Genomic DNA, 26,481 nt, shown 5'->3' with positions numbered 1-26,481 from the left:
CGAGCGTTTCCGCTCGCGCTCTCCGCTCTCCCGGAGCACTGGGGCATTCCAAAACGTGCTCCCTGACCTCCACGTCTGTAATGGGTCTGCTTAGACCCACTACTTAAGCTTACACGTGTGCGCACGTGTAGGAGGAAGCGTAGGAGTAATTTACTTAAGTTCAGTATACTTGTATCCACAAGTATACTTAAACCTAGATAAATGAACCAAACGGAAGCTTTGGTGGTAAATGAGAACTGTATTGATTGTAAATGGGGTTTCCTCCTAAAACTGATATTTCTAATGAGAGGTTCTGCCATTGGATGGCTGGCAGAACCCCTATCTATTGAATGACTCTCATTGGTAGAAAGGTGTTACTTTCTACCAGTCATATGCCTTTTGCTATGAATGTGGACCACCCTGTGGTGGTCACCTGAATGTATGCCTTAGTGCATGTTGCACTAAGGTAGGAGGTGAACCGAATGTGTAGCCCCGCTACACCATCCCCCCGTTAGGATTTGACGTGCCGGTCTCGACACGTCAATCCGTATTTTCTTCGGGAGAACACGTGCTCATTCCCAATGAGCACGCCAACGACGTCTTCGTCCAAGACGCCGGCCGCTTCGGCAACAGCAAGTGCTGTCGTCGCCTCCAAGGCGACGACGGCCGCTGCCTCAGCCACGACCGCTACTGACATCGCCTCGACGGCGATGCCGACAAGCGCGGCAACAGAGAGTCGCCTCTCTGTTGCTGGATACCACTCGAGATGGCATGAGAAACATGCCATCCGAAACAAGACAGGCAAGATCATTGCTGTCGAAACCGGAGAGGGTATCTACTCTCCGGGTGGAGAGGGAGTTCCCCTCGACTACGGAAGTGAAGTCGAGGAGGGGGAACTCGAAGGAGACAAGGACATCTTGTCTCCGGGCCACACTGACCCCAATGTGGGTCTACGTCGTCCACGCGAGGACGACTCGAACGCTTCGAGCTCGAAGCGTTCGCGCAGCGGCAGTGGAACACCGCTCGCTGCCGCTGGAGCCTTAACGACTCCGCGGGATGGAGATGACTCTGCTCCATCCGCTGTTGTTGCGGCCTCGCGCACTGAGCCAGTGCGCGAGCCGTGGATGCCGTCTCAGTCTGAGATCGGCAGCCGATTCGGTGCGACCGCGCCACCGAATCTGTACGCGCTGTGCTCGTGCAACGCCATCGTTGACGATGACGTCGCGAAGCGATTACACTTTGATCCGTTAACGAATCAAAGGCGCGACTACTACATCGGGCTCTTCCATGAGCTCCGATGGTTTGCGAGCAAGAAGACTTCTCGCAGAAGCAAAGTGCCCAAGTGGCAGGCACTTTGTCAAAGTTGGAGTGCCTTTGTTGAAAACTTCAACAAGAACCCCGCTGGCTATCGTGGCCGGATTAGCCAGGCGCGGGAGCGCTACGAGAAATTCTCGAAGCGTGGTAAACTTGAACGACTGCACCATGGTGCAGTCGGTATTGGACTTCCTTGCGCAGTGCCTTATGACACTGCTTGTGAGTACTGCTACCCCGGAGCAGTACGCATCACCGAGCGGGACGTCAACGGGTACACGTCCATGTGTGTACCTGACGACCTCAAGACCCTGCGCGCCAGTTTTCAGGCGCAGGCGTCTTCTAGTGCTGCGGATAATCGCACCACTTATCCGAGTGCTGTAGGCGACTACAGCGCTCGCCCAAGTTTTACGCCCTTCGGCGGAGGTGGCGGTGGCGGCCTTCGTACGCCGTCACCATTTCCGGAATGTCCTCCATCAGGACATTCCGTGATTCCCACGTATCGTGTTGGGGAGGAAATCCTCTCCAACGAATACGAAAATGAACCGGACCTTGGGTCTGGTTCCGATGACCAACAATTCGCTGGACGATCCAGCGAGTTGCCCCGCGTGCGTCTCGCAACGGGGGTGGGTGGGGGGGGGGGGGGCGGGAAGACGCCCCGGGTTTGGTCAACCAAACGTTGAGTCTCGCTTGGAGGCTGTTGAGCGTCTCCAAGCGTCGCAGTTCGCTGCTCTGCGTCAGGAGCTGAGCTTGTTAAAGGCTCAGCTCGCGGAGGTTGCGCAGACGACCTCGAACGTAAAGGTCGAGGTCGGGACGAGGCTCTCTGGCGTCTCGAAGCGCGTCGCTGCGCTCGAGAGCGCTTTGGCGAGTCACCAGACGTAGGTGACTCGTGCTGCACGTACGGCTTCAGTCGCCCAACGTAAAACGTTGGGTGCAGGCGCATGCTGGACGGTATGTCCAGTGTGTACGCGTTGCCATGCTTCGCCAACACGGTGAATGGCCCAATGAAGCGCGGAGCAAGCTTGCTTGCTCCGAAATCGGAAACTGCATGTTTAGCTAGGTTCTGCGTAGCTAACAGAACTAATGAACCAACTTTGAATTCATTTGTGTTTCCCCTGCCGATGTTATCGGCATTCAGCTTCTGTCGATCGACAGAAGCTGCTATTGCATCTTGGACAAACCGAATTACGGCTTGTCGACGCTGGACAAAGTCCATTGCATCCGAGCTGAACCCCTGGTTCAGTTCGTGCTCCTTGTTCGCAGCAGGCCCGGCCTGCGCGTGATGTTCGTTGTCGTTTAAAGTGTCTACGCCCGTCGTAGACACTGTCTTGTCGTCGCCATGACTGCGCGCAGTACGTGCGCGAGTCGTCACAGTTGATACATTGCTTGTATCAGCGTGCTTATCCGGTTGTTTCGAATTAACCGGATACCCTCCCCCACTTAAGGAAGGAGCTACCGCACCGAGTACGCTCGGTACGCGTGGGTGCCTCATGGCATTCACGTAGAACGGTGTGTGTCCTGTCGAGACATGCACCGAGTTGTTGATGGCGAACTCCGCCATCGGCAAGCAGTCGCTCCATTGATGGAACGAGTGCGCGTAGCTCTTCATGGTGTCAACCAGCACGCGGTTGACACGCTCTGTTTGTCCGTCGGTCTGCGGATGATCCGCAGTCGACATGGACAACTGCGTCCCAAGAAGTGTAAACACTTCTTGCCAGAATCGCGCTGTAAAGCGCGGATCCCGATCCGACACGATGTCGAGTGGCATACCATGGTGTCTAAACACCATGTCGACAAACAGACATGCCGTCTGTTTGGCTGTCACCTCGGCTGGTACTGCAGCAAGATGCACCATCTTGCTGAAGCGGTCAACAAAGACCACAATACCAGTCCTCCGCTTGTTGTCTTGCGGAAGACCAAAAACAAAGTCCATTGAAATGGACTGCCAGCACTCCGACGGAGTCGGTAGTGATTGAAGCGGAGCCTGCGAGTTGGGCGCAGGCTTCACGCGCTGGCATACCTCGCAAGCACGAACGTACTTGCGTACCCACTTGTACTGGTGACTCCAATAGAAGTCACGCGTGAGAAGCAAATATGTCTTCTCACGGCCATGATGTCCCGATGTCGGGGCATCGTGGTACTCATACGTGATCTTGAGCTTCAGCTCATGATCATCCGGCACGACAATGCGATCTGCGTTGTCGTCGACTGCGCTGTAAAGCAGCAGACCATTGTGTACACGATAACGGTGTACACGGGCACGAAGGTGTTTGGCCAGCTTCTGACGAGACTTGTCAAAAGGTGTGGAGAAGTACTCCACCAATTGTTTCGCATCCGCATCATGTGCGTATGCGGCCTTCACTTCGTCCAGCAGGGACGACGAGGGTGTAGTCGTCCTGACGACGCCAACTGCGTTGGCGTCGGCCTCGTGCACCGCATAATCTGGTCGACGCGAAAGCGCGTCGGCCACGACATTCAACCTTCCAGGTTTGTACTCAACCTGGAAGTTGTATTCAGCAAAGAATGACAGCCACCGTGCCATTCTTTGTGATATGTGCGGCGACTTGATCGCCGTACGCAACGATGCGTGGTCGGTGTAGACCACGAATGGTCTACTCCCAAGTAGATACACTCGAAACTTTGCGAGTGCATACTTCATGGCAAGGAGTTCCTTGTCATGTACCGGGTAATTGCGCTCAGCTGGCTTCAGCTGACGCGATTGGTAGTAAACCACACGATCACGACCTTCGTGATCGAGTTGCATCAGTGCGCATCCGATCGCGAAATCGGATGCATCGCACACAACGTGGAATGGGCGATCTTGGTCGGCCACCGCCAAGATCGGCGCCTCAGTCAAGCCCTGCTTGACTGCTTCGAAGGCCTGCTGACAATCAGCAGTCCATTCCCATGCAGCCTCTTTCTTTAAGAGCTGCGACAGCGGGCGAATCTTGCCCGCGTAGTTGCTCACGTACTTGCACAAGTACGTGGCGAGTCCAAGGAACTGCCGCAGTTCCTTTACGTTTGAAGGCGTAGGCCATTCATTGATCACTCTGACCTTTCCTGGGTCAGGGCGTACGCCGTTCTTCCCCACGAGACAGGTATCTCGGTCGCCCCGAAGATACACTTCTTCAGGTTCGCGTAGAGCTTGTGCTTTCGCATGAGCTCAAGCAACTTGCGGAGATGCTCTGTATGCATCTCCACATCCGATTTCCCATTCACAGCCCGGCTGTGAATGAACACGTCGTCGAAATAGCTCGGTGCGAAGTCGCGCACCGAGCGCAACAAGTGCGTGACGCACCTGTTGAACGTCGCTGGGGCGTTCTTCAGCCCCTGCGGCATCACGAGCCACTCCCAGAGCATGCCGCTCGGAGTGCTTACCGCCGTGAGAGGGATATCACTCTCACGCATGAGGATCTGATAGAACCCGTCTCTCAGATCCAGAGTACTGAAGATAGTACTCGAGGTCATCGAATCGATGATCACATCTTTTCGAGGTATCGGCGTCTGTGCCGGTACCGTCGCATCGTTCAGCTTGTTGTACGCATGAACGATGCGCCACCCGCCCTGTGGTTTCTTCACACAGAACGTAGGCGCGCTGTGCGGGGACTTCGATTCCCGCACTTGTCCTGCATTGCGACGACTTTCAAAGAAGTCGTCGATTGCCTTGACTTGCTCACGCGGCAGTGGCCACTGTCGCGTGACGCAGTACTTCGTTCCCGGCACGAGATCAATCTCGTGCTGAACACCCTTGTCCTGCGGTAACTCCGCAGGAATGTCGTCCGGGAGTACATCCTTGTACTCACGCAAGACCTTGTAAAAGGGGCTCGCCTTGAGCGAGTCCCAGCCTTGCTCGTCGAAGCGTTCCTTCTTCGACTTCGCGCTGAGGGCGTCCGCGCCCTCAGAGATGAGCTGATTCAGCTCTTCTGCTTCACACGTCATCCTCTCGACGTCCGAGAGAATGCAGATCTGCTCGATGCGTCCATCGTGCAGTTCGCGAGCGAAACGCTTCCAGCTTGTGACTGGGAGCGACATCAACTCCGACGCTAACGTCGGAGGATTATCCAGTCTCATCTTCTTGTATTGGAGACCAATACTTGTACGCGTCAAGACACTCAATGTCTCGACGGTCGTCTCCAACTCCTGTGTCTGCCCGGCAGACACTGCTTGTAGCGTCTCGGTCCCTGACCGAGACTTGCGCAGCTTTTCTCGCTTGCGCCGTTCACTTCTCGTGCGGAGCCCGGCTCCGCGAGTTTCTTCTTGTCCAGGCCCGGCCGTGGACAGTTGTTCCTTGTATTCGCCGGCGGGTTTTACCCGCGGGCGCACGCGTTCAAGCCCGGCTTGATCGCGCATCGCTTCTTCGTGCAGCCCGGCTGCACGCGAGCTCGCAAGCATTTCCGGTGCGGGACGTTTGCAACCGTCCGCACTGCTTGCAGCGTCGGCTCCCAGAGCCGACGCGCCTTCTTTACCTCGACGCCTAACGGCGGAGTGTCTTTCGACCAATTGTGTGTCGACATTACCTGTCGACACTACCGCGTCGCCCCGGACGCTTCGAGACCCTCTCGAATCGGATTGAACCAGGCCCTGCTGATTCGGTTCACATCTTCTCCCAACGACTCTCGCAGTCGTTGGCGTTCGCTTGGGGTGACCGGAGACAGCCGCATTCCGCGCTGTCTCTAGTGGAGGGCCGCATGCACCACGTGGTGCATGTGCTGCGCCGACAGGGCCATCGCTCTCTGTCGCGCTGCTGCTGCTCCCGAAGCGCACGATCGTGCGCTTCATCCAGTCGATCACCGGATCATGCCGTGCAAGCCACGGCATGCCCAACACCATATCGAACTTATCGTCCAGTTCCAGGACGATAAGCTCGTCGACGAACTCCTTCTCTTGGTAAGAGAAGCGTACGCGTACGATACGCTTCTCGATTCTAACAACGACACCCGTTGCTAGCCTCACTTCCAATAGACTTCGAGGTGTTTCTACTTCCTCGAAGTCAAGCCTTGGAAGGCTCTGCAGTCGAACAAAGTTGTTCGACGCACCACAGTCCACTAGAGCACGAAGAGACTTCTCTCTCTTCGAGCTTACCTTCAGGATGACAAGGTTCGGCTTGTCATCTTGCTTCTTGCAGTGAGATTAACTCTCACTGGGGGCAGCGATCTTCATTGCAGCGTGTCCGATGTCGACACGCTCGATCGCATCACCAGCAGGGCGCCCCGCGCCTGCTGGTCCCTTTAGTTTTTTGATTGCCCGTGACGATACCCAGTATCGCCACGACGGCTCCTCGCCGCGTGCACAGGTGCTGTTCACTCGCGGGCGTAGTGACCTATGTTTCCGCAGCGGAAACAACGCACATTCGTTGATCCACGACGCTGCTGGTCCCCAGCAGCGGTCGCACTCGAGAGGTCCATTGGTTCGGGACCTCCCGACGGTCTTGCCACCGGTCGTGGCATTAGCCGTGGGGCGTTCACATGCAGTTTAGCCTGCCGCAGGCTAAACTCTTCTTGCATTGCAAGCGCAATTGCAGCTTCGAGAGTATTTGGATACTCTCGGAAGAGATAGGTCTTCACAGGCCCATCTCTAAGGCCCTTCATGAACGTGACGACCTTTGTCGCCTCGTCAATCGGGTTGGTCACGATGTTCGAGACCAAGTACCGTGCTCTTTGGGCGTAAGCATGCACGTCATGCTTGCCCTGTTGCAGATCGAGGAACTCCGCCCTCGATCGGAACTCGTTCTGCGGGGGCTCAAACGCTAGTTTGAGCTCCTCCTTGAACTCTTCGTACGTGCTAAAGCACGTAGGATCTGTGAGTCGGCGTCCGTACGCCCAACTCCTTGCTCGTCCGCCAAGACATGACATGGCGAACGCAACCTTCGACAACGGGTCGACGATACGTCGAGCCGCAATGGCAGTGTCGACCTCGACAAGCCAACGGAGGAGAGGTTCGCCCTCTCTTCCAACGTAGCTGCTTACGTGGAGTTTCAATGACTCCACGCGCGGTGTGGCCGATGGCGACACCGAAGTTCGAGCAGCGGTTTCACGCTGTTCCTTCACGATGAAACCCAGAGCAACACCGTGTTGCTCCGTCGGTGATAGCGTTCGCAACATCGTTGCTACCGCCGCTTCCCCCATGACTGTTGACAGTCGTTGGAGGGCCTCCCACTCTGGTTCCGACAGGTGGGGGCAGTCTGCACGCGCAACATGCGTTGCAGACGTGTTTGGGCTACCCACGGACATGCTACTGTCCGAGGGCAGGTTCTCAGCCCCGCGTTCGTATTCCATACGAACGTGTTAGTCGGTCGTTGGACGGACTACAAAGTGCTACCAGGTGTAATGGGTCTGGTTAGACCCACTACTTAAGCTTGCACGTGTGCGCACGTGTAGGAGGAAGCGTAGGAGTAATTTACTTAAGTTCAGTATACTTGTATCCACAAGTATACTTAAACCTAGATAAATGAACCAAACGGAAGCTTTGGTGGTAAATGAGAACTGTATTGATTGTAAATGGGGTTTCCTCCTAAAACTGATATTTCTAATGAGAGGTTCTGCCATTGGATGGCTGGCAGAACCCCTATCTATTGAATGACTCTCATTGGTAGAAAGGTGTTACTTTCTACCAGTCATATGCCTTTTGCTATGAATGTGGACCACCCTGTGGTGGTCACCTGAATGTATGCCTTAGTGCATGTTGCACTAAGGTAGGAGGTGAACCGAATGTGTAGCCCCGCTACAAACAGACTCGGCTTACGGCGGCGATGACGTCGTCGATGCCCACCACGGCGTGGTCCTTTGTTACCCACAGCCGGTGGTGACTCAAGGGTGGAGTCGGGAGTTCCATCGACTCCGTGTGGTACATTGTTACCCACACTAGAGGTGCTCCCAGCAACCTCGACCCTGGCCACGGTCTGGACTTCCTTGGTCTCACGTGGGCTCGCCTCCCTTGGGGAGTTGACTTCCCCCAGCGTCGACAAGGCCGAAGGCCGTACGTTGCCATAGTCAGGAGCGGTGGGTACTGCTGGCATTGCAGTTCCCCTCGCTGGACTCGAAGTCCTGTCCACCGGCATTGCCTGTGGCGGGCCATTGCCCGCCGTGGACGGTGTCATGACACCTGTTGCGGCTCCTGCCGCAACTAATTCTTCGGAGTCGTTTCTGACTCGGCTCCGGTGGTAGGCCCGGCTGCTGACAGAGGTGGGAACATGACTCACCAATGCTCTGTCAGTAGCAACAGGCCGTCTAGCCCCGATGGCTTTGCCGCGCCAGTCTATCCAGGGCTCATGCTTCTCAAGCCATGGCATGCCCAGGATCAAGTCGTACTTGTCCATATCAAGAACGAGGAATCGTTCAGTGGAATTAAGTCCTCAAACTTGACGGACAGGTCCATAAAGACCTTGGGCACCTCCACTACAGTCCCGTCAGCCAGTCTGACTAGGACATGCCCGTTCCCTTTGCTTTCTCGTAAAGCATCGGTGAACTGGTCGCTCTTGCGAGCGACCGTCCGGCGGCGTGCAACGTTCTTTGACGCCCCAGAATCGATCAAGATTCTCATGGGATGATCGTATCCCCGTACATTTGTATGTACTACAAGCAGCCCTCCTCTGCCCTTCTCCGCTTCGAGAGTACAGAGACTCTCAGGGGCTAAGCCTTCATGGTGCGCACCACTCATGAAGACTTAGATTTTCCCCAGTAGGGCTCCCCGCCCCTACTGGTTCCCTGCGTTCCCCTGGCCACGGGGTCGTGGCTTTTGCCAGCGACCCCTAGGACCAAAGGGCTTGGGAGGAAACCGCCGGGTTGTTCCTCCCGCGGGACACGCACGTTTCATGTGCTCCAGTTTGCCACAGCCGAAACAGCGCATGTCGTGCTGTTCGGCAAGGCTCAGGTCCATCGGCACAGGACCGTTGAAGGGGCCCCTACTTTGGGGCCCGCCCTGAGTGGAGCCCCCAAGCCACGCAGTGGCAGGAGTGCGAGCCTGTCGATGGCTGTACTCCTCCTGAAGAGCAATTTGAATCGCTTCTTCCAGGGTGCTTGCTTGCACCCGAAACAGCTGCGTGCGCGCTGGGCCTACTCGTAGGCCGTCCATGAACACCGTGTTTATGGAGTGGGTTTCCCACCAGAGATGCGGTAAGCTCCCGCATCTTCTGGATGTACTCATACAGCTCACGTCTCCCTTGCTTGCACGCAAGGAAGCGTGAGCGCTGGCGGTACTCATAGTTCGCCGGGAGGAAGGCGGCTCGAAGCTGCTCACACAGCTGAGCCCAGGATGCAAAGCATCCAGGCGTTGTCGCTTCGCGCGTGTACGCCCAGCTCTTTGCTCGACCACTTAGGTGGGAGAGAGCAAAAGCGACGCGGGGTCGCTCGTCCGAGACGAGAGCCGTGTCCATAGCGAGCTCGACCTCTCGGACCCAGAAGTGAAGGTTTCCCCCTTCTTTTCCTTCGTAGAGGTTAACCTTCAGCCTCAAAGACTTGGGCTGAACTGGTTTCCGTTCAGCCACAGGGGCCTGTAGGCTCCCACGTACATGGGCGATTAGCCCTTGCTCGTACGTGTCGAAAGCGCTTACGCGCTCGAGCCGCTCGGCAGGTGTTGCTGCCGCCAAGCTCTGGAGGGTATCCATCCCGAAGATGCCCGCCATCTTCCGAACGGACTCGAACTGCGAGTCGTTCAAGTGAGGAAACTCACTGCGATCCATCGTGGCTCAATGCTTGAGACCACAGAGGATTCAGGTAGTCCAATCCTACCCGCGTAGGCGAGGATTGACTACAAGTGCTACCAAGTGTGACGGGAGTCACACAGCACCTTGCGCTTGAGGAAGTGTTAGGAGTATACAAACTCCAAGTGAACGGCGGTTCACTAGTTCCCGGTCTTGGGGAACGGTTGACTTAGACAACGTAGTTTATAGACTGATATGTTTATAATTAGTTACCTAGAGATCGTCTTGCAATACAATTCCTAAGTCAACTATAGTTTATCCTATATGTTTTATGTATGGGTGGCTGTGAGCCACCACCACGTGTCAGTGATGTTGGGTACACCATGTACCCAACTCGGAAGAGTGACGGGCACTCTTCAGGTAACCCCGTTACATTATATCCGAGATTTTTTTTTAACCCTTTCGCGAGGAGCTGCTATAGACACAACGAACTATACTATACAACGTCAAGTCAATTAAACTCAAAGGGCGCAAAATTCGCCCTTTTAGTTGTCGATAGAGACGGGGCGTGTGTGCAAATCAAACACGATGCAGTCGGCACTGATGATGTCCAACCTAAAAGGGCGCAAAATGCGCCCTTTTAGATTGCATTTTGATTGGCTAATAAGTGAATTATTTGGTGTGATCCAGCTGAAACAGCCCTCTACTACTGGAATTGGTCAAAATGGAATGGTACAGCGTTCCACCACGGAAAGATAACAACGAAACTTACGAAGATATTCGCCTCGTCGACCGTTTTCTGGGTGATGACGCGCCAACGATGGCTGGAGGATGATGCTCGGCTTCGGCTTTCGCGTGCGCCTTTGGTGCACTTCGGTTTCACGCGCGCCATTGGCGCGTATATATCGCACCACTCTCTACCGGACGTGACTAGTTGGCTATAGCTCTGTATCTGGCTCGTTTTGTCGCCAGCATTCTCACAGCTAATCGCTTCAGGTACAGCTACACAGCCAGTATGTTTGTATTCCCGGCAATGTAGAGCAATGAATGTGCGGGTCACTCAATGGGTGCATATATTTTCGTGTTCGTATGACTCCGTTAAGGTATACTACGTAGTATCTTCGACGCAATGCTCTGGTGCATATATCTTGCACACTGTATTCCAAAAGGGGGATTGCGTACGAAACGCTTTTCGCGCCAAATCATGGCGCCCAAAGCTTGGTCCCTACTGTCAGACTTAATAGCTTGTACGTTTGTATGTGTATAAAGAATAAAGACTCATCCAATATCTGTATTTAGAAACCTTTATATTGACCACAAACACACGACACGTATCAGCCTTCCAGCTGATTCCTTCTCTCATTTCTAAAAGGAGCCGTATATGGCGGAAGCGCTGCCCGGGCAGAAGCGCAAGTGTACCGGTCCTGTAGGCGCCAGCAAGCGCCGCCGCGCGGGATCTGGTGTCGATACAGCACCGGCGGAGTCCGCCAGAAGTCTCGGAGGTGTTGCAGTGTTCAAGGGCGCGTGGGCCGCGCTGAAGAAAGCAGGATGGACGTCCAAGAAACCGTCCAGCAAGGGTCTTGACTCGCGTTACAAGTACATTCGGCCTGGGGGGTGTAGAGGGTGCTGATTTCCTTCTCGGCGAGCTGGCCGTGCTGAGGTATGTCGAGGAGGTGCGCAACCGTGACGCCGCAGCAACTGCAGCTGTTCAAGACACAGGCAAGACGTTATGTCTGTGCATGCAGCGGTATGGCAAGTGGCTAGGTAGCTGTATGGCTAACGTTGCACTTGTTTGTGGTGTAGGCGTTGGAGCTCAACGTGGAGAAGACAGTGGCGACGTCGCTGGCAGAGCTGCTGGACAGGCAGTCACTGCCGAACGTCGCCGGCAAGGATCTAGGCATGGCGACGCCGATCAGGAAGCCTCAAGCGCTGCAGGTGCGGTTGCGTCTTGGGAAGTTGGGCTACAACAACGAGTGGCGCGACTAACGTTGTGTTTGTTGGTGGTTTGACTAACGGTGGGCGCATTGGTAATGCAGAGAATTATGTCAGCGATGAAGTCATGGAAAGCGTCAGTACAGCGGCGGTGGTCGCTCACGACCAAGCAGTAGTGGCCTGCACGTAGGTAGACGACGAGAAGGTACGGTTCGTCCGGCTGCAAGCGTCGCCAGCCCAGCAGATGCGACTTGTAACAAAAGGCAGCGTGAGGAATGAGCGCGTGCCGTGGCTAACTATGGGTTTGGTGTTGATGCAGGAGTTGCCGGCAGCATCGTTGACATGACCGACGACGTCATGGTGGACGCTGAAGGTGCTGCCGACCAGGAAGGTGTCGCTGTGCCTATTGAGAACGAGCGTGGTGGACGTGGTGCGCGTGGTGAACGTGGTGCGCGTGGAGGACGTGGCGCACGTGGAGGACGTGGCGCACGTGGTGGAAGCGGCGCGCGTGGTGAACGTGGCGCGCGTGGGGGGCGCGGTGAACGGGCTGCTCAGCGTGCAGCTCGAGCCACAGGTACTAGAAATGCGGTGCTGGATCTCAGAGTGCAAGCAAAAATAGATAAGCTAATGGTGTGTTGCTGGTTTTGCAGGAGCTGGTGCGCGTGGCGGTGATAATGGTGACACGGCTGGAGCAGTCGTTGTGAGCGCTGCTGCTAGCCGCGGCGACCGAGTTCCAACTGATGGAGTCGCGATTCCCGAATTACCACAGTCTGGGCGAACAACAACCAGTGGAGTAACGGGTGCTACAACGACGCCAACACGAACACCACCCATCATGCTGCAGGACGTGTACGTGAGCAAGCTGGTCGCGTTCTCGCCGGACAAGGAACGATGGATGAAAGCGAAGGTCTATCGGCCTAGCGGTACTGCCTACATTATTGGCCGAGTCTACCGCCAAGTCAAGAAGGGAAAACACGCTTCTCTTTTTCAGATTCGTTGGCTGGACAGCCAATTCAAGAGCTCAGTAGAGCACATCAGTGTTAGCATTGTGCAGCTTGGGATCAAGAACTACATTGCGTTAACACGAGTGAAGAACCCGGGTTGGCGAATACTGGTTCGGCCTGATCCGACGGAGGACATCAACTTCGAGGAGGACGACTCGGATTGCGAAGAAGAAGAGGTGTTCGAGGTTTTCGAGCCTACGGAATTGCTTCCAACCTGCCTCGCAGAAGTTGAAGCCGTTCGAAGCATGCGATTCGTTCCGTCGGTGAAGTTGCAGTGCCTTCGTACCTGTATCAGCACAGCGACGGATCGACGAATACCTACTTGCGTCCTGAGTTCATGCACTTGTTCGAACATTCTGCCAGCTCAAGTTTCTTCGCCTACACCCCCCTCTACTTTTGGCGCCAAGTTTTGCATGAGACGAACAAGTACGCTGTGGCGAACAACATCCGGATGATAAATCCGTTCACGCTCGACGAGCTGATGGTGTTTCTGGGCATTTTGTTTTTCATGGCAATGAACGACAAGGGCGAGTACGCAAATTACTGGGGTGTTCAAGCCGAAGATCTTATTTTTGGTGGCGTTTCCACATCGCTCGACGCTATCATGTCCCTGCATCGGTTCAAGCTGCTCCGTCGGTGCCTGAGCTTTAATGCTACTCCAAACACGCTAGAGAAAGATGCCGCAGCTCGCATCCGGCCACTACTAAACTTGCTGAAGATTACTGGCGGTCAGTATATTCACGTTGGACGAGATGTTGCTCTCGACGAAGCGAGTGTCGCGTGCCGCTCGCGTCAAAGCCGCCACATGATCGTGTATAATCCCATGAAGCCGACGGGGAGATATCATTTCAGGCTGTACATGGTGTGCTGCTCTTCGACGTGGATCGCGTTGAATTACAAGCTTCACTGCAACCGGAGTGACGTTTTGGACAGACTGAGTGGTGTAGTCGATCGAGCTGATGCCCAAAACTTGAGCGGGGAGCTAGAGAAAGTATCGAAAATCCGACAGCATGTGCTAGAGATGACGAGGCCACTGTTTGGTACGAACCGCGTCATCAATATGGACAACTATTACACCTCCGTTCAACTGCTCCAGGAGCTTCGGCTGAAGGGGCTTTATGGCCGAGGCACCATCTGAGCAAATAGCAAGCACTATCCAGCTCACACTATACTGCACAAGGACGACTGTACCCGTGGAGACTATCGCCAGTCTGTCTCGCACGACCACAGTATTCTGGCAGCGTCGTGGTGTGACGGAAATGTCGTCAACTTGGTTTCAAATGCTGACTCTACAAATGCTACCACTGTCGTCGGCATGGTTGGCAACGAAAACCAGTCGTTTCCTGCCCCAGAATGCGTCGCTCAGTACAACGCCAACATGCAAGGTGTCGATAGGTTGGACCAGATAAGAGGAAGATTCTCTACTGCGGACGGTCATTCCTTCAAACGCTGGCACAAGAAGCTGGCTCTTGCGCTGATTGACGTGGCGAGGTCTAATGCGTATCTTACGCGACGGCTGGTATCCTCAGAGCCGACGACTCGTGATCCACATCGAGGTTTTGTGATGGAGCTGGTTGGTAAACTTCTGAATGGTCAATGGAGGAATGCACCCAGTGACGGCCGCATGCTTTACAGTGGAGAAATGCTTGACGAAGCCGAAGAGGAGCAGGTGGGCACACTTTCTTCGCAGCGACCTGCTGATAAAGCTGTGTGGAGAAGTGACCAGAAGTTTTGGAGATGGATTGATCGTGTCCGACCAGGTGATTGGTCGATGGGTACGGATGGATGGCTTTGGACCTGGGATGGGCGGCATCAACGGTCGGACGACCGGACGGTGAATGCGAAGACCATCATTCCGATCTTGGCCGATTTGATCGCGGTACCACATGCTGGGTACATGAGTTCAGATCAACCGATCAGATCAACATGGATCCCGATCGACCGATCAGATTGACATGAGTACAAATCAGCCGATCAGATCAGCACGTACCACAAATACCGGCACATCGGAGGTCCAAGACTATCAGCAATCATGAGATACACAAGAGAGATGGGGGATAGGCACGTAGTTCTAAATGGATAAACAGAGAGAGATTTTCCTTGTAGTACGCAAGTGGTCTTCCGAATTCCGGGGAAGGAAGTATATTGGCCTACCCGACGACCGGACAACCACCTGAAGTGACTCAAGCGAGAACGCGGAAGCCCCTGGATAGCTTGGCCAGGTGCGCTCCCCTTCTCCCTCCAACTCATCAAGACCCCGCCATAGGAGGCGGCAAGCATCGAAAAGGACCCCGTAAAGGACACACCCCGTGATCGATCACATACGATCGACACCCGAACCGACTGCTGCGTGAAGCATATCCGCGTGGCAGCCAACCACCCCCCATCCCTGAAGGGCCCTCAAGCCCCAGTTTGCCTTGTTCACCACTGACTTCCCTCGCGTGAGTACCGGAAGAGCGTAACCCGCCCAAGCCGTCGGGTACACAAGGTGAGCTACAAGGTCAAGATCCGCCGGATCAACGGAGTACCCCCTCCGACAGTCGGCAGTCCGGGCAACCGTTGGTGAGTTGCGATCGCGTCAGCAATTTCGTGATCCCGCTCCACCACAGCTGCTGGGGTTGCGATGGTTGCGTGCACATCAGTGTCGTCTAGGCAAATTCATGCAGAGAAGAGCAGGAAGCGGCGGCGCTGTATTGTTTGCAGATGGGAGGGGAGATATCCGACTGAAGTCACAACCTATTGCCTCGCACATGGCGTGTGCTTGTGCCGCGTTGTACACGACCATCCTGCCAAGCCGTGGATGAGTCCGGCCACGACTTCCACTTGCTGGGATAAATTCCACCAGTTCTACTACCCCAACGGGCTGTTTACCGACAAAGGAAACGTGCGACGACACTCTAATCTTGCGAAGCTGAAGGAGTCACATGAACCTAAATTTGACGTCACACAGCGGCCTACTGCTGCTTGCCAAAGCGGTCGCGGATCCATTGGTGCTCCTATTACACGTAGACTGGGTGGTGGTGCCGCTCTCGGTCACACCAGCGATACAGATCGGTTCGTCGGGGGTGGTGGCTCGGTTGGCCTTGAGGCGTTTGGACTTGGTAGCGGTTCCGCTTCCAGCTTGGTCGCGTACGGTGGATCTGCGCATGGCCTTGACGGTGGTGCTGCTCGCGGACTTGGAGGCGGTGCTGCTAGAGCACTGGGTTTCGGCGCCACAGACAACAAACGCGGTGGCGATACATCTATAGACACAGGTGCTGCGCGCGGTTGTAGTGGTGATGTCGCGTAAGCACGTGATAAAGTTGTTCGTACACGTGTCAGCGGTGGTTTGAATAAGTATAGACGAGCAGTGTAGGGCTAATATTTCCTAGAGTATATGTAAAAGGTTGAGGCGTCGACTTCCAGCTACAATGTACATCGATCTCCCTCACCAAACTCCAGTACTCGCAATACGGCTCGGTGCACGTGGAGCGATGTCTTGGGCAAAACTGCGATGTTGATACAGTGATACGTGCCATTAGCATTGCGCTTAGCTCTCGCAAAACGACCAACTTCGCATCTTCTTCGAACAGAAATATGTTCGCAAACACGATGGTTGCTTCACAAATGGGAGGGTGTCTTAACAGCGAAACATCGCGAACGTCTGTTTGCTTCAGTATCACCTTACGAAGCAGTGGTTGGCGCTCGAGATGTTGTTGTACACAGCTTTGGCCAAGTATGTGGCGGAGCGGGACCGCGAAAATCGATGACGCGATCCGAGCTTGCCAGCGGTAGGCCCAGACTGCCGACTATCGGAGGGGGTACTCCGTTGATCAGGCGTGATCAGAAAACCTTGTAGTCACCTTGTGTACCCGACGGCGGGGCGGGTTACGCTCTTCCGGTGTTCACTGAAGATGTCAGTGGGTGACCAAGGCGGAGGTTGGAGCTGGACTGCTCCTTCCGGGGAATGGGTGGGTGACGGCCACGCGGGTATCCTTCACGCGGTCGTCGGTGGTTGGTGATCGGGTCTTGGGACAAGTCGATCACGTGGGGGGTGTCCTTGGGTGTGTGCTGTTGTAGCCCTTTCCGTTGCTTGCCGCCGCCTCTGGCGGGGTCTTGAGTTGAGATGAGAGTAGACGATCGCACCCTGGCCAAGCTATCCACGTCTGCATCGTGTCCTTGGTCGAGTGGGTGGGTCCTTCGTCGGGTAGGCCAATGTAATTCCTTCCCCGGAAAGTATGGACGCCACTTGTGTCTTGCAAGGCAAATCTGAATCTCTTAACCAAAAGTAAGGGTCCTAAAGATCTCTCCCTATCCTGCTTTCTCCCTATCCCGCTTGCGCATCCCTTGATTGCACACCGTAGCTTGAACTTGGTCTGATGTACCAAGATCGCGGTACCGTGTCGAAAAGATTGGTCCATTGTACCCACAATAATCGTGAGTACAGATCGCGTATCGAAATGTTTGTCGCATGTCGATCTGGATCAGATTGCGTATCGAAATGATTGCTCAATATCGATCTTGGTCAGGTCGGCATAAATGATAACGCCATACTCATCAGGTCGACATGTATCCACTTCAATCCGGAGGTGGATGTCTTCTGAACACAACCGGACATAACTGGACACCACTGTACACAACTGACCATAACTGGACACACCCGCAATCTTTCCATCGCGATTCCTCCAAACGCGATCTCATGCCATCAGTCCCTTCCGAATCGCTCAATCTCTCCAACTGACAAGTCGCTTCACCGCAATCGCCCCCTGTGCTGGGTACGGCCGTACAGCGGTCGGGTCCAGCACACACAACTCCATTCGCCGCCTCGCACTCCCTCGTTGCAGCTTCCCGGATCCGACATGGTGTCTCCAACGCGCCCCAGGACTCCGGGAACCTCCGGTTCCAGCACTTCGACGCGTCTTAGTACTTCGGGCGCTCCCAGTACAGCTTCTCCGGATCGTGCAGTGGCGGCTGAGTCTCGCTCTCCGGTGGTGCCGACTCTCTCAATCGCTCTGCCGCACGTCGATCGCGGGGCGGCCCGCAATCTCTTGGATACCTTCGCGGACCTATTAGATCGCGCCGACGCTCAGTCAAGTCTGGAGGGAGACCACGCAAACCTCCAACGCGCGTATGTCGCTCAACGGGAGCGGACTGATCGCCTGGAGCGCGAAATCGATGCGGCGTATGCCAACGCGTCCCCCTACGTCTTGTTCTGCCAACGCCAATATGACATCCTCTACCGCCGCTGTCAAGACGCGCAGCGACTGGCTGCAGACTTCGAGTGTGTGGTGCGAGAGCGCCTTGACAATTCGCGCGACATTGCTGCTATCTGTGACCGGCTGCGTCTTGAGCAGGACGTACACACGGAGGAAATCGCGCGTCTGCACGCGGAAATCGACAGCTTAACTCAGCAATTGGCGGCGGCGGTGGCTGCCGCGCACGAAAATTCATCCTCAGAGCTGGCGCAGCGTATGTCCGCCCAACAGAGCGAACTCAATCGCCTCGTGATCAAACACGATCAAGCCGTTGTAGACCGCGATCGCGCCCGCCAGGAGCTGGCGCAAACGGAGAACAACGTCCAAGCCTACGAGACTTCGCAGCGAGCACTCGAGGATGCCGCATCAAGGCTTCGTAGCCAGAACACTCGGCTGGAGCAGCGTGTCACGAATTTGCAGGCACAGCTCCGGCAGCAGACTCTCCATGTCCAACACCAGTTGGATCGCAGTCATGCGGAGCGAGATCGAGAGCGGGATCGCGCCAACACCGCGGAGGCCGCGCTGCAATCTACTTCTGCTAAATTGCAGAGTGCGAATGCTGAACGAGACCGTGCCCGGGCTGATCTTCGAACTAATCGTACGCTCCTCCTTGAAGTGGCCGTGATCGTATGTTCCGAAAACTAACCTTGGCTCGTTATTGTTTCCGCAGAGTCTCAGATTGCGGCAGCGCGTTCGGCGATTTCCCGACTGGAGCGGGATGTAAATCTGCTTCATGCGAACCAAGCCCGCCTCCGGACGTCGCAACATGACAACTCCGTCCTGCGACGTGACTTGGCTGCGGCTCGAACTGCCTCCGACACGCTCAAAGCTGAGCGCGACCAAGCAATACATGATCGCGACACCATCCGTGATCGTGTGGCTGGATTGATCTCCCTGGTGCAGCCCGGGTCCACTTCGGCACCAGCGCCGAGCTCGCCCGACGCTCAAGGCAGTTCCAAAAGGCCCCGTAGTCCACGATCTTCGGCCAGTCCATCTCCTCGTCGTCGTCGTCGTCGATCGCGTTCGTTGGGCTCCAATTCGCCCCGTGGGCGTTCGCCTTCAGGGTCCAGCTCGGGGCATGTTAGCGGCGACAGTCCGTCCCATTCAAACGGGGATGGTCGATCTCAACCCGGTTCGTCATCGGAAAGTGATGACGATTCACTGAGGGCAGCGCTTACTGGTTCTCGATCTTCCCTCCGGCGCCGCTCTGCCGACACATCCACTGGTGGATCGCCCAATCGCCCAATTGATGTCGGGTCACCCGACTCCTCTGAGGCTTCGAACGGGAACCATGATCGCTCTGGAGATGCCGGTGGTGGTGACAGTCCCAGGGATAGCAGTGACGATGATCATCGATCCAGCCACGGTGACAACAGTGAGCGCAGCGACCAGTCGAGTGACAACAACAGCCAGGACGGCGATGGTGATCAAACTGCTCATACCCCTGGGGCGGCAACCGATCGTGACGCAGCTCAAGGGGTTTCGGGTGTGGTCAACCAGACTGACAGCGATGACAGCGTGATCAGCGAACCACGATCTCATCGCAATCAACTTCTCAACCCCGGGTAGTTGGCACAGCTTGCGCCAACCACCATTCCTCGCGACGAGTGGATTTCCGGCTATCAAAATCGTGTTCGCCGTACTGCGGTTGACGTCGATCCGTGGCCGGCTAGATACGTCGGTCGCGTCAGCGTGCTGGAGATGGACGTCAACTTGCTTTTCCATCATTTCGCCAAACCGAAGAATTGGTTATTTCCTCCAAGTGACCGGACTCCTCCTCCCAATCGGTGGTCCGAAGGGCTGATCACTGAGCTCCAGATCCTGGCCCTGTACGCGATTTCTCCTTGGGAGAATCTGAACGTCGTCGTGACGCCAGTGTCGTTCGAGATGACGGGTTGGTTCACGCCGATCTCGACCAAGTATTTGCAGTTGGAGGACGAACATCGGCATGCCCTGTGGGAATCGGCCCACGCCTTCCCCATAAGCTCGGCACTTCGAAACTCAGATCCGTTCTTGGCCGCCTTCTGGGAAGAGCGACGTCAGCGGCGATCTCGTCTTGGCGCCCGTTGGAAATCGTTCTTGCGACACATTCTCCGCGGGATGATCGACGGCCATTGCGATCTAGATCTGCTCCTTGACCCCTTTTTCCTGCATTTCCCCCGGCTCGGCGAGAAAAGAGTGTGGTATCCCGGCTTGGGATGTACCCCACGACCCTCGACCTTGGTCGACGCTCTTCGCGCGATTGACTTGGAGGAGCCGTGGCGTAACCAGTACCGCGACAACCTTCCAGACCACCCTGGTTCTCGCCTTCCGCGTCTTGCCGCCAAATTTTGTCGTCCAGCGACCGGGAATTAGGAAATCGCGCTTAGCTATCCCGTAACCCTTTAACGAGATCACATGATCTCATTCACCTCGGTTTCTGCGTTATTTCTTCATCGATCTTCCTTGCTTATGAAGCTCTGGGTGCCACCTTGAAACAGGGTAGATTCGCCCCAGGCCATACGTCACTCCACAAATATCCCTTCTTCCTCGATGTGCGGCCTCCCCGCACATCTTTCTTCACATCTTCCGCCCGCAACAGCCAACCTGCTACGAGCCCTCCTCCTCCGCCTCATGCGACTGCATGACTCCGAATCGGTTGCGGTTAGTTACCTCACGTTCATACTCACGCAACAATGCTCCGCAGTTGAGGTCGGCCTCGTCGACCCATGATGGATCCTCGTAGCCCTTCCAGTACACTTGGAACTCTCGATGAACTCGCCCATAGCGCGTACGCCGCCCTGATCGCACGTCCACAATCCTGTCAACCTCGTATTCGTCTTCGCCAAGGCTGCGTTCCCAACTATCTTCTGGCAGGATTGCTTCGTCAAAATCGAAACGATCGCCTTCAGCCACGGTGAGCGCCAACGTAGGGCGATCGGGAAAGCTTCGCACCAGCTTGAGCTTGGACACGTGGACGATCGGGAATAAGCGGTACTCCGTGCCGGCAGTCTCCAGTCTCGCTGCGTGATTACCTACCATCTCGACTACCCGGAACGGGTCGTGCCACATATGCGCCAGTTTTCTCGCGTAGCCTTCCTTCACCCGGTCGAGATACAGCCAGACTTGAGCACCAGCCTCAATCTCCTGAGATCGGACGTTCTGGTTGTGTTCGTTGGTCCGCGACTGGATCGCTTCCCGGAGCCGCTCATTTACCTACTCCCTAGCGCGCCAATATTGACTTTGCATGTGGAATCGCCATCGTCGTGGCTCGCGATCACGTCGGCGAGTGCTCCCAATGGGTAGCGCCGCTTCCAGCGTGGATCGTGGGTCCCATCCGTGGATCAGATAGAACGGCGTGTCTCCACGCACACGATTTTGGGTCGTGCTGATCGCGAATGTGAGGCGTTCTGCGTACTCGTCCCAGTCTTGTTGGTTAACGTCTGCGACGTACATCTTCAACGCTCGAGTCAACGTCTGCACCATACGCTCAGCTGTTCCGTTTGCTTGTGGCCGGTACGCCATCGTGGCCCTCTGTTTTTGTCCCACGATCCGGCTGAATGCACGGAAGAAATCAGACATAAAACCGGGTTCTCTGTCGTGCTGAATGGCTTCACTGGCTCCAAAACGGCGGAATACACACTCTTCATAATTCTCCGCGATCGTCTGGGCCGTCCTTGACGCGCTTGCTTTCGCGATCACATATCCCGAGAACAGGTCTACCCAGATCAGTAGCTCCGTGTTGCCCTTGAAGGACTTGGGCAACGACGGAATGTGATCCATCGCGACAATCTGGAACGGGTACGTCGCTTGCAAGTTTCCAGGGGACTCTCCTCTCACGAAGGGTCGCCCTTTCCCTGTCTCACAGTCTGTGCACTCTCCCACGTAGCGTTGGACACTTCGGTACAGACCTCTCCAGTGAAAATGCGATCGGATTCGTCGGTACGTTCTTCCGATCCCCTGATGCCCTCCTTCCAGACTCGCATGATAGTGATGTAAGAAATCTTGCTGCAGAGTCTCTGGGACCACCAACTTTGCGATATCATCCCGATCCTCGTCCTGCTTCATGGATGATGGACAATAGAGCAACAAGTCGCTCTCATCCAGCTCGTACTCGTCCGCGATCTTAGCACACGACTTGGCTTCCTTCGCGGTCAAGCTACCGACGTCTCCTTTCAGGTACGCCTTTAGGTCGGTGATCCATTCTTCCTCATTCTGGGCTTGGACAACTCGCTCACTTCGCATGCGCTGAATGATCGTTTCCTGCAGAGCCTAGGGAGACGATCGCCGACGCCGCGTTGATCTAGTCACCGCGGACACACGGACAATACCGTCGTCATCCTTCGGCTTGAGAAGCTCATCCAGACGGTTAAGCGTGACCAAGTCCTGCCGATCATCCTCTGAGGTAATCACAGTTCCTTCTTCTCGTTGGAGAGCGGCGCTCGCTAACTTGTCTGCGCTCTGATTCCAGTCTCGCTTCATGTGCAGGAACTCGTGTTTCGGCCACGATCTGAGCCGTTCCATTGCCTTTTGGTGCAACAGCAACAGGCCTGGCGCCTTACACGCGATCTCACCACGCATCTGGCGGATCACCAGGTTGGAATCACCGCAGATCACGATCCGCCCCCGGTCCAAAGTCGACAGCAGATCATAACACAGCAACAACCCGCGGTACTCAGCTTCGTTCACGGTCAGATCGGGCATGTACTCCGACGCGGCTAACAAAATCGTCCACTCGGGGAGCTTCCATATGATCGCGCTGTAAGCCCCACCGCTACGTTTAACACGTGCTGATCCATCGAAGCTCGCGACTAACAAATTCTCGTCCGCTTCAACCGTAGGGGGTGGCATGAGGATTGTTTGTCGAGGCTGTTTCACCGGCGCAATCGCGATCAGCGCTTCGTCTACTTCAGCGCGAGGTGTGATGCTTGCTGCAGTCACGCCCAGGATTTCATCTTCCCCTTTCGTGCATTTCCGGATCTCTAACGTCCACTCTGAGAGCAGCGCAGCCCAGTTGCCGAGTCTTCCCTGGAAACCGGCTGAGTTGACTAGCCAAGCCAACGTCGAGTGCCTGGACAACACCAAGATCGATCTCGTCGTCAGCAAGGTGTAATTCACGTCCAGCATCCGTAAAAGCGCCAAGACTTCCTTGTCGACGATTCCGTAGTTGAGCTAGTTGGACTTCAAAGTACGACTGGTGAAAGTTACTGGCCAGTACACGCCATCATGCTCTTGCACAAGTGCCGCAGATATCGCCCACTGACTCGCGTAGACCACGATCACTGGAGTGCGATCGGGATCGAAATGCTTCAGGATCGGTGTGGACACGATTTTGGCCTTCAACATTGTGAAGGCAATCTTCGCTCGGGTCCAGCGATCAGCGTCCGGAATCTGTGGTTCGTCGCCCCCAGTCATTTGTTGGTCAGGGTTGACCCTCTCTAGACGGCTGATCTCATGAAAGTCCGCTTCGCGCAGCTCGTACAAGACGGCGGCATATATCACGAAGTCTTCAATGAAGCGACTGTAGTAGTTCAAACTTCCGAGGAAAGCCTGCATCGATCGCAGCGTCAGCGGGAAGGGGAGATTACTCAGCGCCTCAAAGTCCTTCGGGTGAGCTTCCAAACCATCAGCAGACACCTGATGGCCCAAGTAACCCACCTTGCGCTGGCCCCAGAAGCTCTTGACAACGCTGATCGACAGATTCCACCGTTCGCAAGCGTCCAACAACCTCTCAACCTTTTCACATAAAGTATCCCTAGTGGTCGCCGTAACGAGAATGTCGTCGATGTACGACCATCTTCCCAGCACGGACGGCTTCAGTTCCGGCTCTGGTTCCCCTGCCTCGAACACGTCGATCGGCTTCGACGGGTCGTGACCGGCGCGGATTCGGAGATGTCCATACAGCGCGTTGTCGATCAGTCTCTGATAAATCTGTGGGGCGTTCTTCAGCCCAAAAGGCATGCGCGTCCACTCGAAAAGTCCGAATGGCGTGACAAAGGCAGAGATCTTCCGAGCTCGCTCAGTCATTGACACCACCCAGAAACCACTGGCCATATCGAGGGAGCAGTACCAGAGCACCTTGTCCAAATCTTCCAAGAGATCGTTGATCATCGGCATGGGATATACCATCAGTCGTGTCAATCCGTTCACCAGCCTGTAATCGATACAGAGTCGGATGTCAACACCGTTCTTCTTGATGATGATCACGATCGGTGATGCCCACGGCGAGGTTGACGGAACGATCATCTCCGCAGACAGCAAACTCTTGATCAGGTCCGACAGCTTCTCGCGAAACTGTGGGGCGACCCGGCGAACGCGTTGGGCGACAGGAGTTGCTCCCCCAACGTCGATGTCGCACACCGCGCCTACAGCCGCCGGGGGTAACGCGTTTCCCTTTCCGATCAGTAGGTGACGCCGGCGCCAGATGATTTGTCGTAGACGATCGACCTCCTCAGGGGTGTTGAAATCAGGGTCTCCCACCTGAATGTCTTCGATCATGACTTCGTCGGTAGTGGTTGCTACCTCAGGCAAGACAGCCATCTGCTTTTCCACGTCTTCCGCGAACAAGTCGCCTCCTTCATGGTAACAGACTTCGTCGTCATCTGGTATCTCCGACTCGGTGATCGGCGGCGTCTTCGGCTCGATCATGGGCGCTCTTCCGATAGGCATCCCGTCGCTTCGCTTTTCCATTCTGTCTGACGACATCTCCGTCGCAATCGGATTACCCTCTTCGTGCGCCTCATTGATCTCGGGGGTATTTGTCCTCGATTTCGTCTCAACAGGGCGGGACTCGGTGATTTGAGCGACAGCTACCTTCGGCGCCCCGGCGTCTCGACTCCAGATCTTCGTCGGTGTGACGTACTGGGGTCGGTCCACCATCGGTCCAACGGGCCTCGTGTCTGGTTCTTCCTCGGGCTGCTGATCTGTGGTGGCTTGAAACGCTAGGTTTTGCCACTCAGCATACCGGCGTGACCCGATCAGTACGAAACCAGGAGCGTGAGGTACGCGTCCTCCTTCGAGCCACATGCCTATGTGGGCATCATCTTGCAACACTAACTTCCGATTGCTGATGTTCGTGATTTTCAGGTTGCGTGTCTTCCCTAGTCCAGCAATCAAACTCGGCACCCATCGTTCTCCTCGGGTAACCCTGGCTCGACGGAATGAAACCCTTCCGGACTTCGACCGACGCTCCGACTTCTAACTGACAGTGCTCGCCGAGCCTGACTTGCGACACCTTCTCCCCGTAGAGCTGACGTCGACCGGCTATCTGAATCCGCACCTCGTCCGGAAGATTTATCGAACCGTCAGCCAGATCGAGGCGGATGCCAGCTGGCACCATGAAATCCATCGCCAGGATTAGGTCTTGGCCACCTGTGGGTGGACCAACCCAAACGTCGAAGTAGTACACCAGTGATCCCGCGAGCGTGATCTTGATTCTGGTACGTCCATCCGCCATGTAGGGACTCTTACCAACTCCTTCACATTCCAACTCTTGACTGTTGTCCACGTAGCACCCAACCTTACGAGCAAAGGCGGCATCCAGAATGGACACCTCGGCGCCGCTGTCAAACAGCAATGTGGCCCTTTCGTTGTTGATCTTCCCCACGGCTTTCGCCTGCCGAAACTTCTTGTCTGGCACGTGATACTTCCAATATCCTCGGGATTCTCCATGCAAAAGATCCAAGGCCATCGTCACTTCCGATCGCGAATATTCGTCGACTTGATGGAGGCTGGAGATCGCCATGGTACATTTGTCATGAAGCTCACATGTATTGTCGGTCGGCCGAATCAGCTTACTCACCTCTGACTTCGACTGTTTTTCGACATATGCATAGATACAGAACTGAGAACGCTCGTCTCGTACCGGATTCAAACCCGGCGAGCGTTCTAGTTTAACATCTTTTCGGCCGCTTGCGGGAGCATCCCGCCGTGCTTGTTCGGGTTATACCATTGACGGATCAAGTTGTAAAACTCTTCCATCGGGCACTCTCCAGCTCCGTGGATCTCGCCGCAGGCCTTGCAGACGAAGAGGCAGCGGTCAGTAGGGTGACCCTTCTTGCCGCACTTCTCGCACGTCAGACGCTTCCAGCAACCAAGATCGGTGTGCTTCGACGATCCACAGTGGGAACATGGCTTCCGCGGGATGTCTCCTTCGGGTAGTCCGGTGGGACGATCGAGGCGACGGTCGTTGGAGTCTCGACTAAGACGACGTTGATCTTGATCCGATCGCGATCGAGTCGGCTGGTCAGGCATTGCCGCGAAGTACACCTTGCGCAGATCTCCTTCTCCTTCCGATCCGCTGGTTTCCGGTTCGGACTCACTCGAGTTGGCCATTGTACGGACTGTACGAACCGCGCGAGCGTTGGCGGATGGGGTGATCCCAGTTGGCGTCTTCTGCTTGGGT

General features: G+C 55.5%; 2 protein-coding genes across 2 annotated transcripts; both read left to right on the top strand.

The window, feature by feature from the left end:
• Nucleotides 1-11,657: 11,657 nt before the first annotated feature.
• On the top strand, nt 11,658-12,564 carry KRP23_10375 (uncharacterized protein; the record flags this gene model as incomplete). Its single annotated transcript, XM_067880817.1, has 4 exons — nt 11,658-11,675; nt 11,732-11,863; nt 12,234-12,434; nt 12,511-12,564. 4 exons carry the CDS (start codon nt 11,658-11,660, stop codon nt 12,562-12,564), a joined length of 405 nt encoding a protein of 134 aa, XP_067742207.1.
• A 5,138-nt stretch (nt 12,565-17,702) lies between these two features.
• Nucleotides 17,703-19,667, top strand: KRP23_10374 (uncharacterized protein; the record flags this gene model as incomplete). The annotated part of the gene is made up of 2 exons (XM_067880816.1): nt 17,703-18,312; nt 19,270-19,667. The coding sequence occupies 2 exons, from the start codon at nt 17,703-17,705 to the stop codon at nt 19,665-19,667; spliced, it is 1,008 nt and encodes a 335-aa protein (XP_067742206.1).
• Nucleotides 19,668-26,481: the final 6,814 nt, after the last annotated feature.

Source organism: Phytophthora ramorum, assembly GCF_020800215.1.
Source record: "Phytophthora ramorum isolate Pr-102 chromosome Unknown Phyram_PR-102_s0009, whole genome shotgun sequence".
NCBI lineage: Eukaryota > Oomycota > Peronosporomycetes > Peronosporales > Peronosporaceae > Phytophthora > Phytophthora ramorum.
The sequence above is the reverse complement of the archived record's forward strand: the minus strand, read 5'-3'. Positions and strand labels throughout refer to the sequence as shown.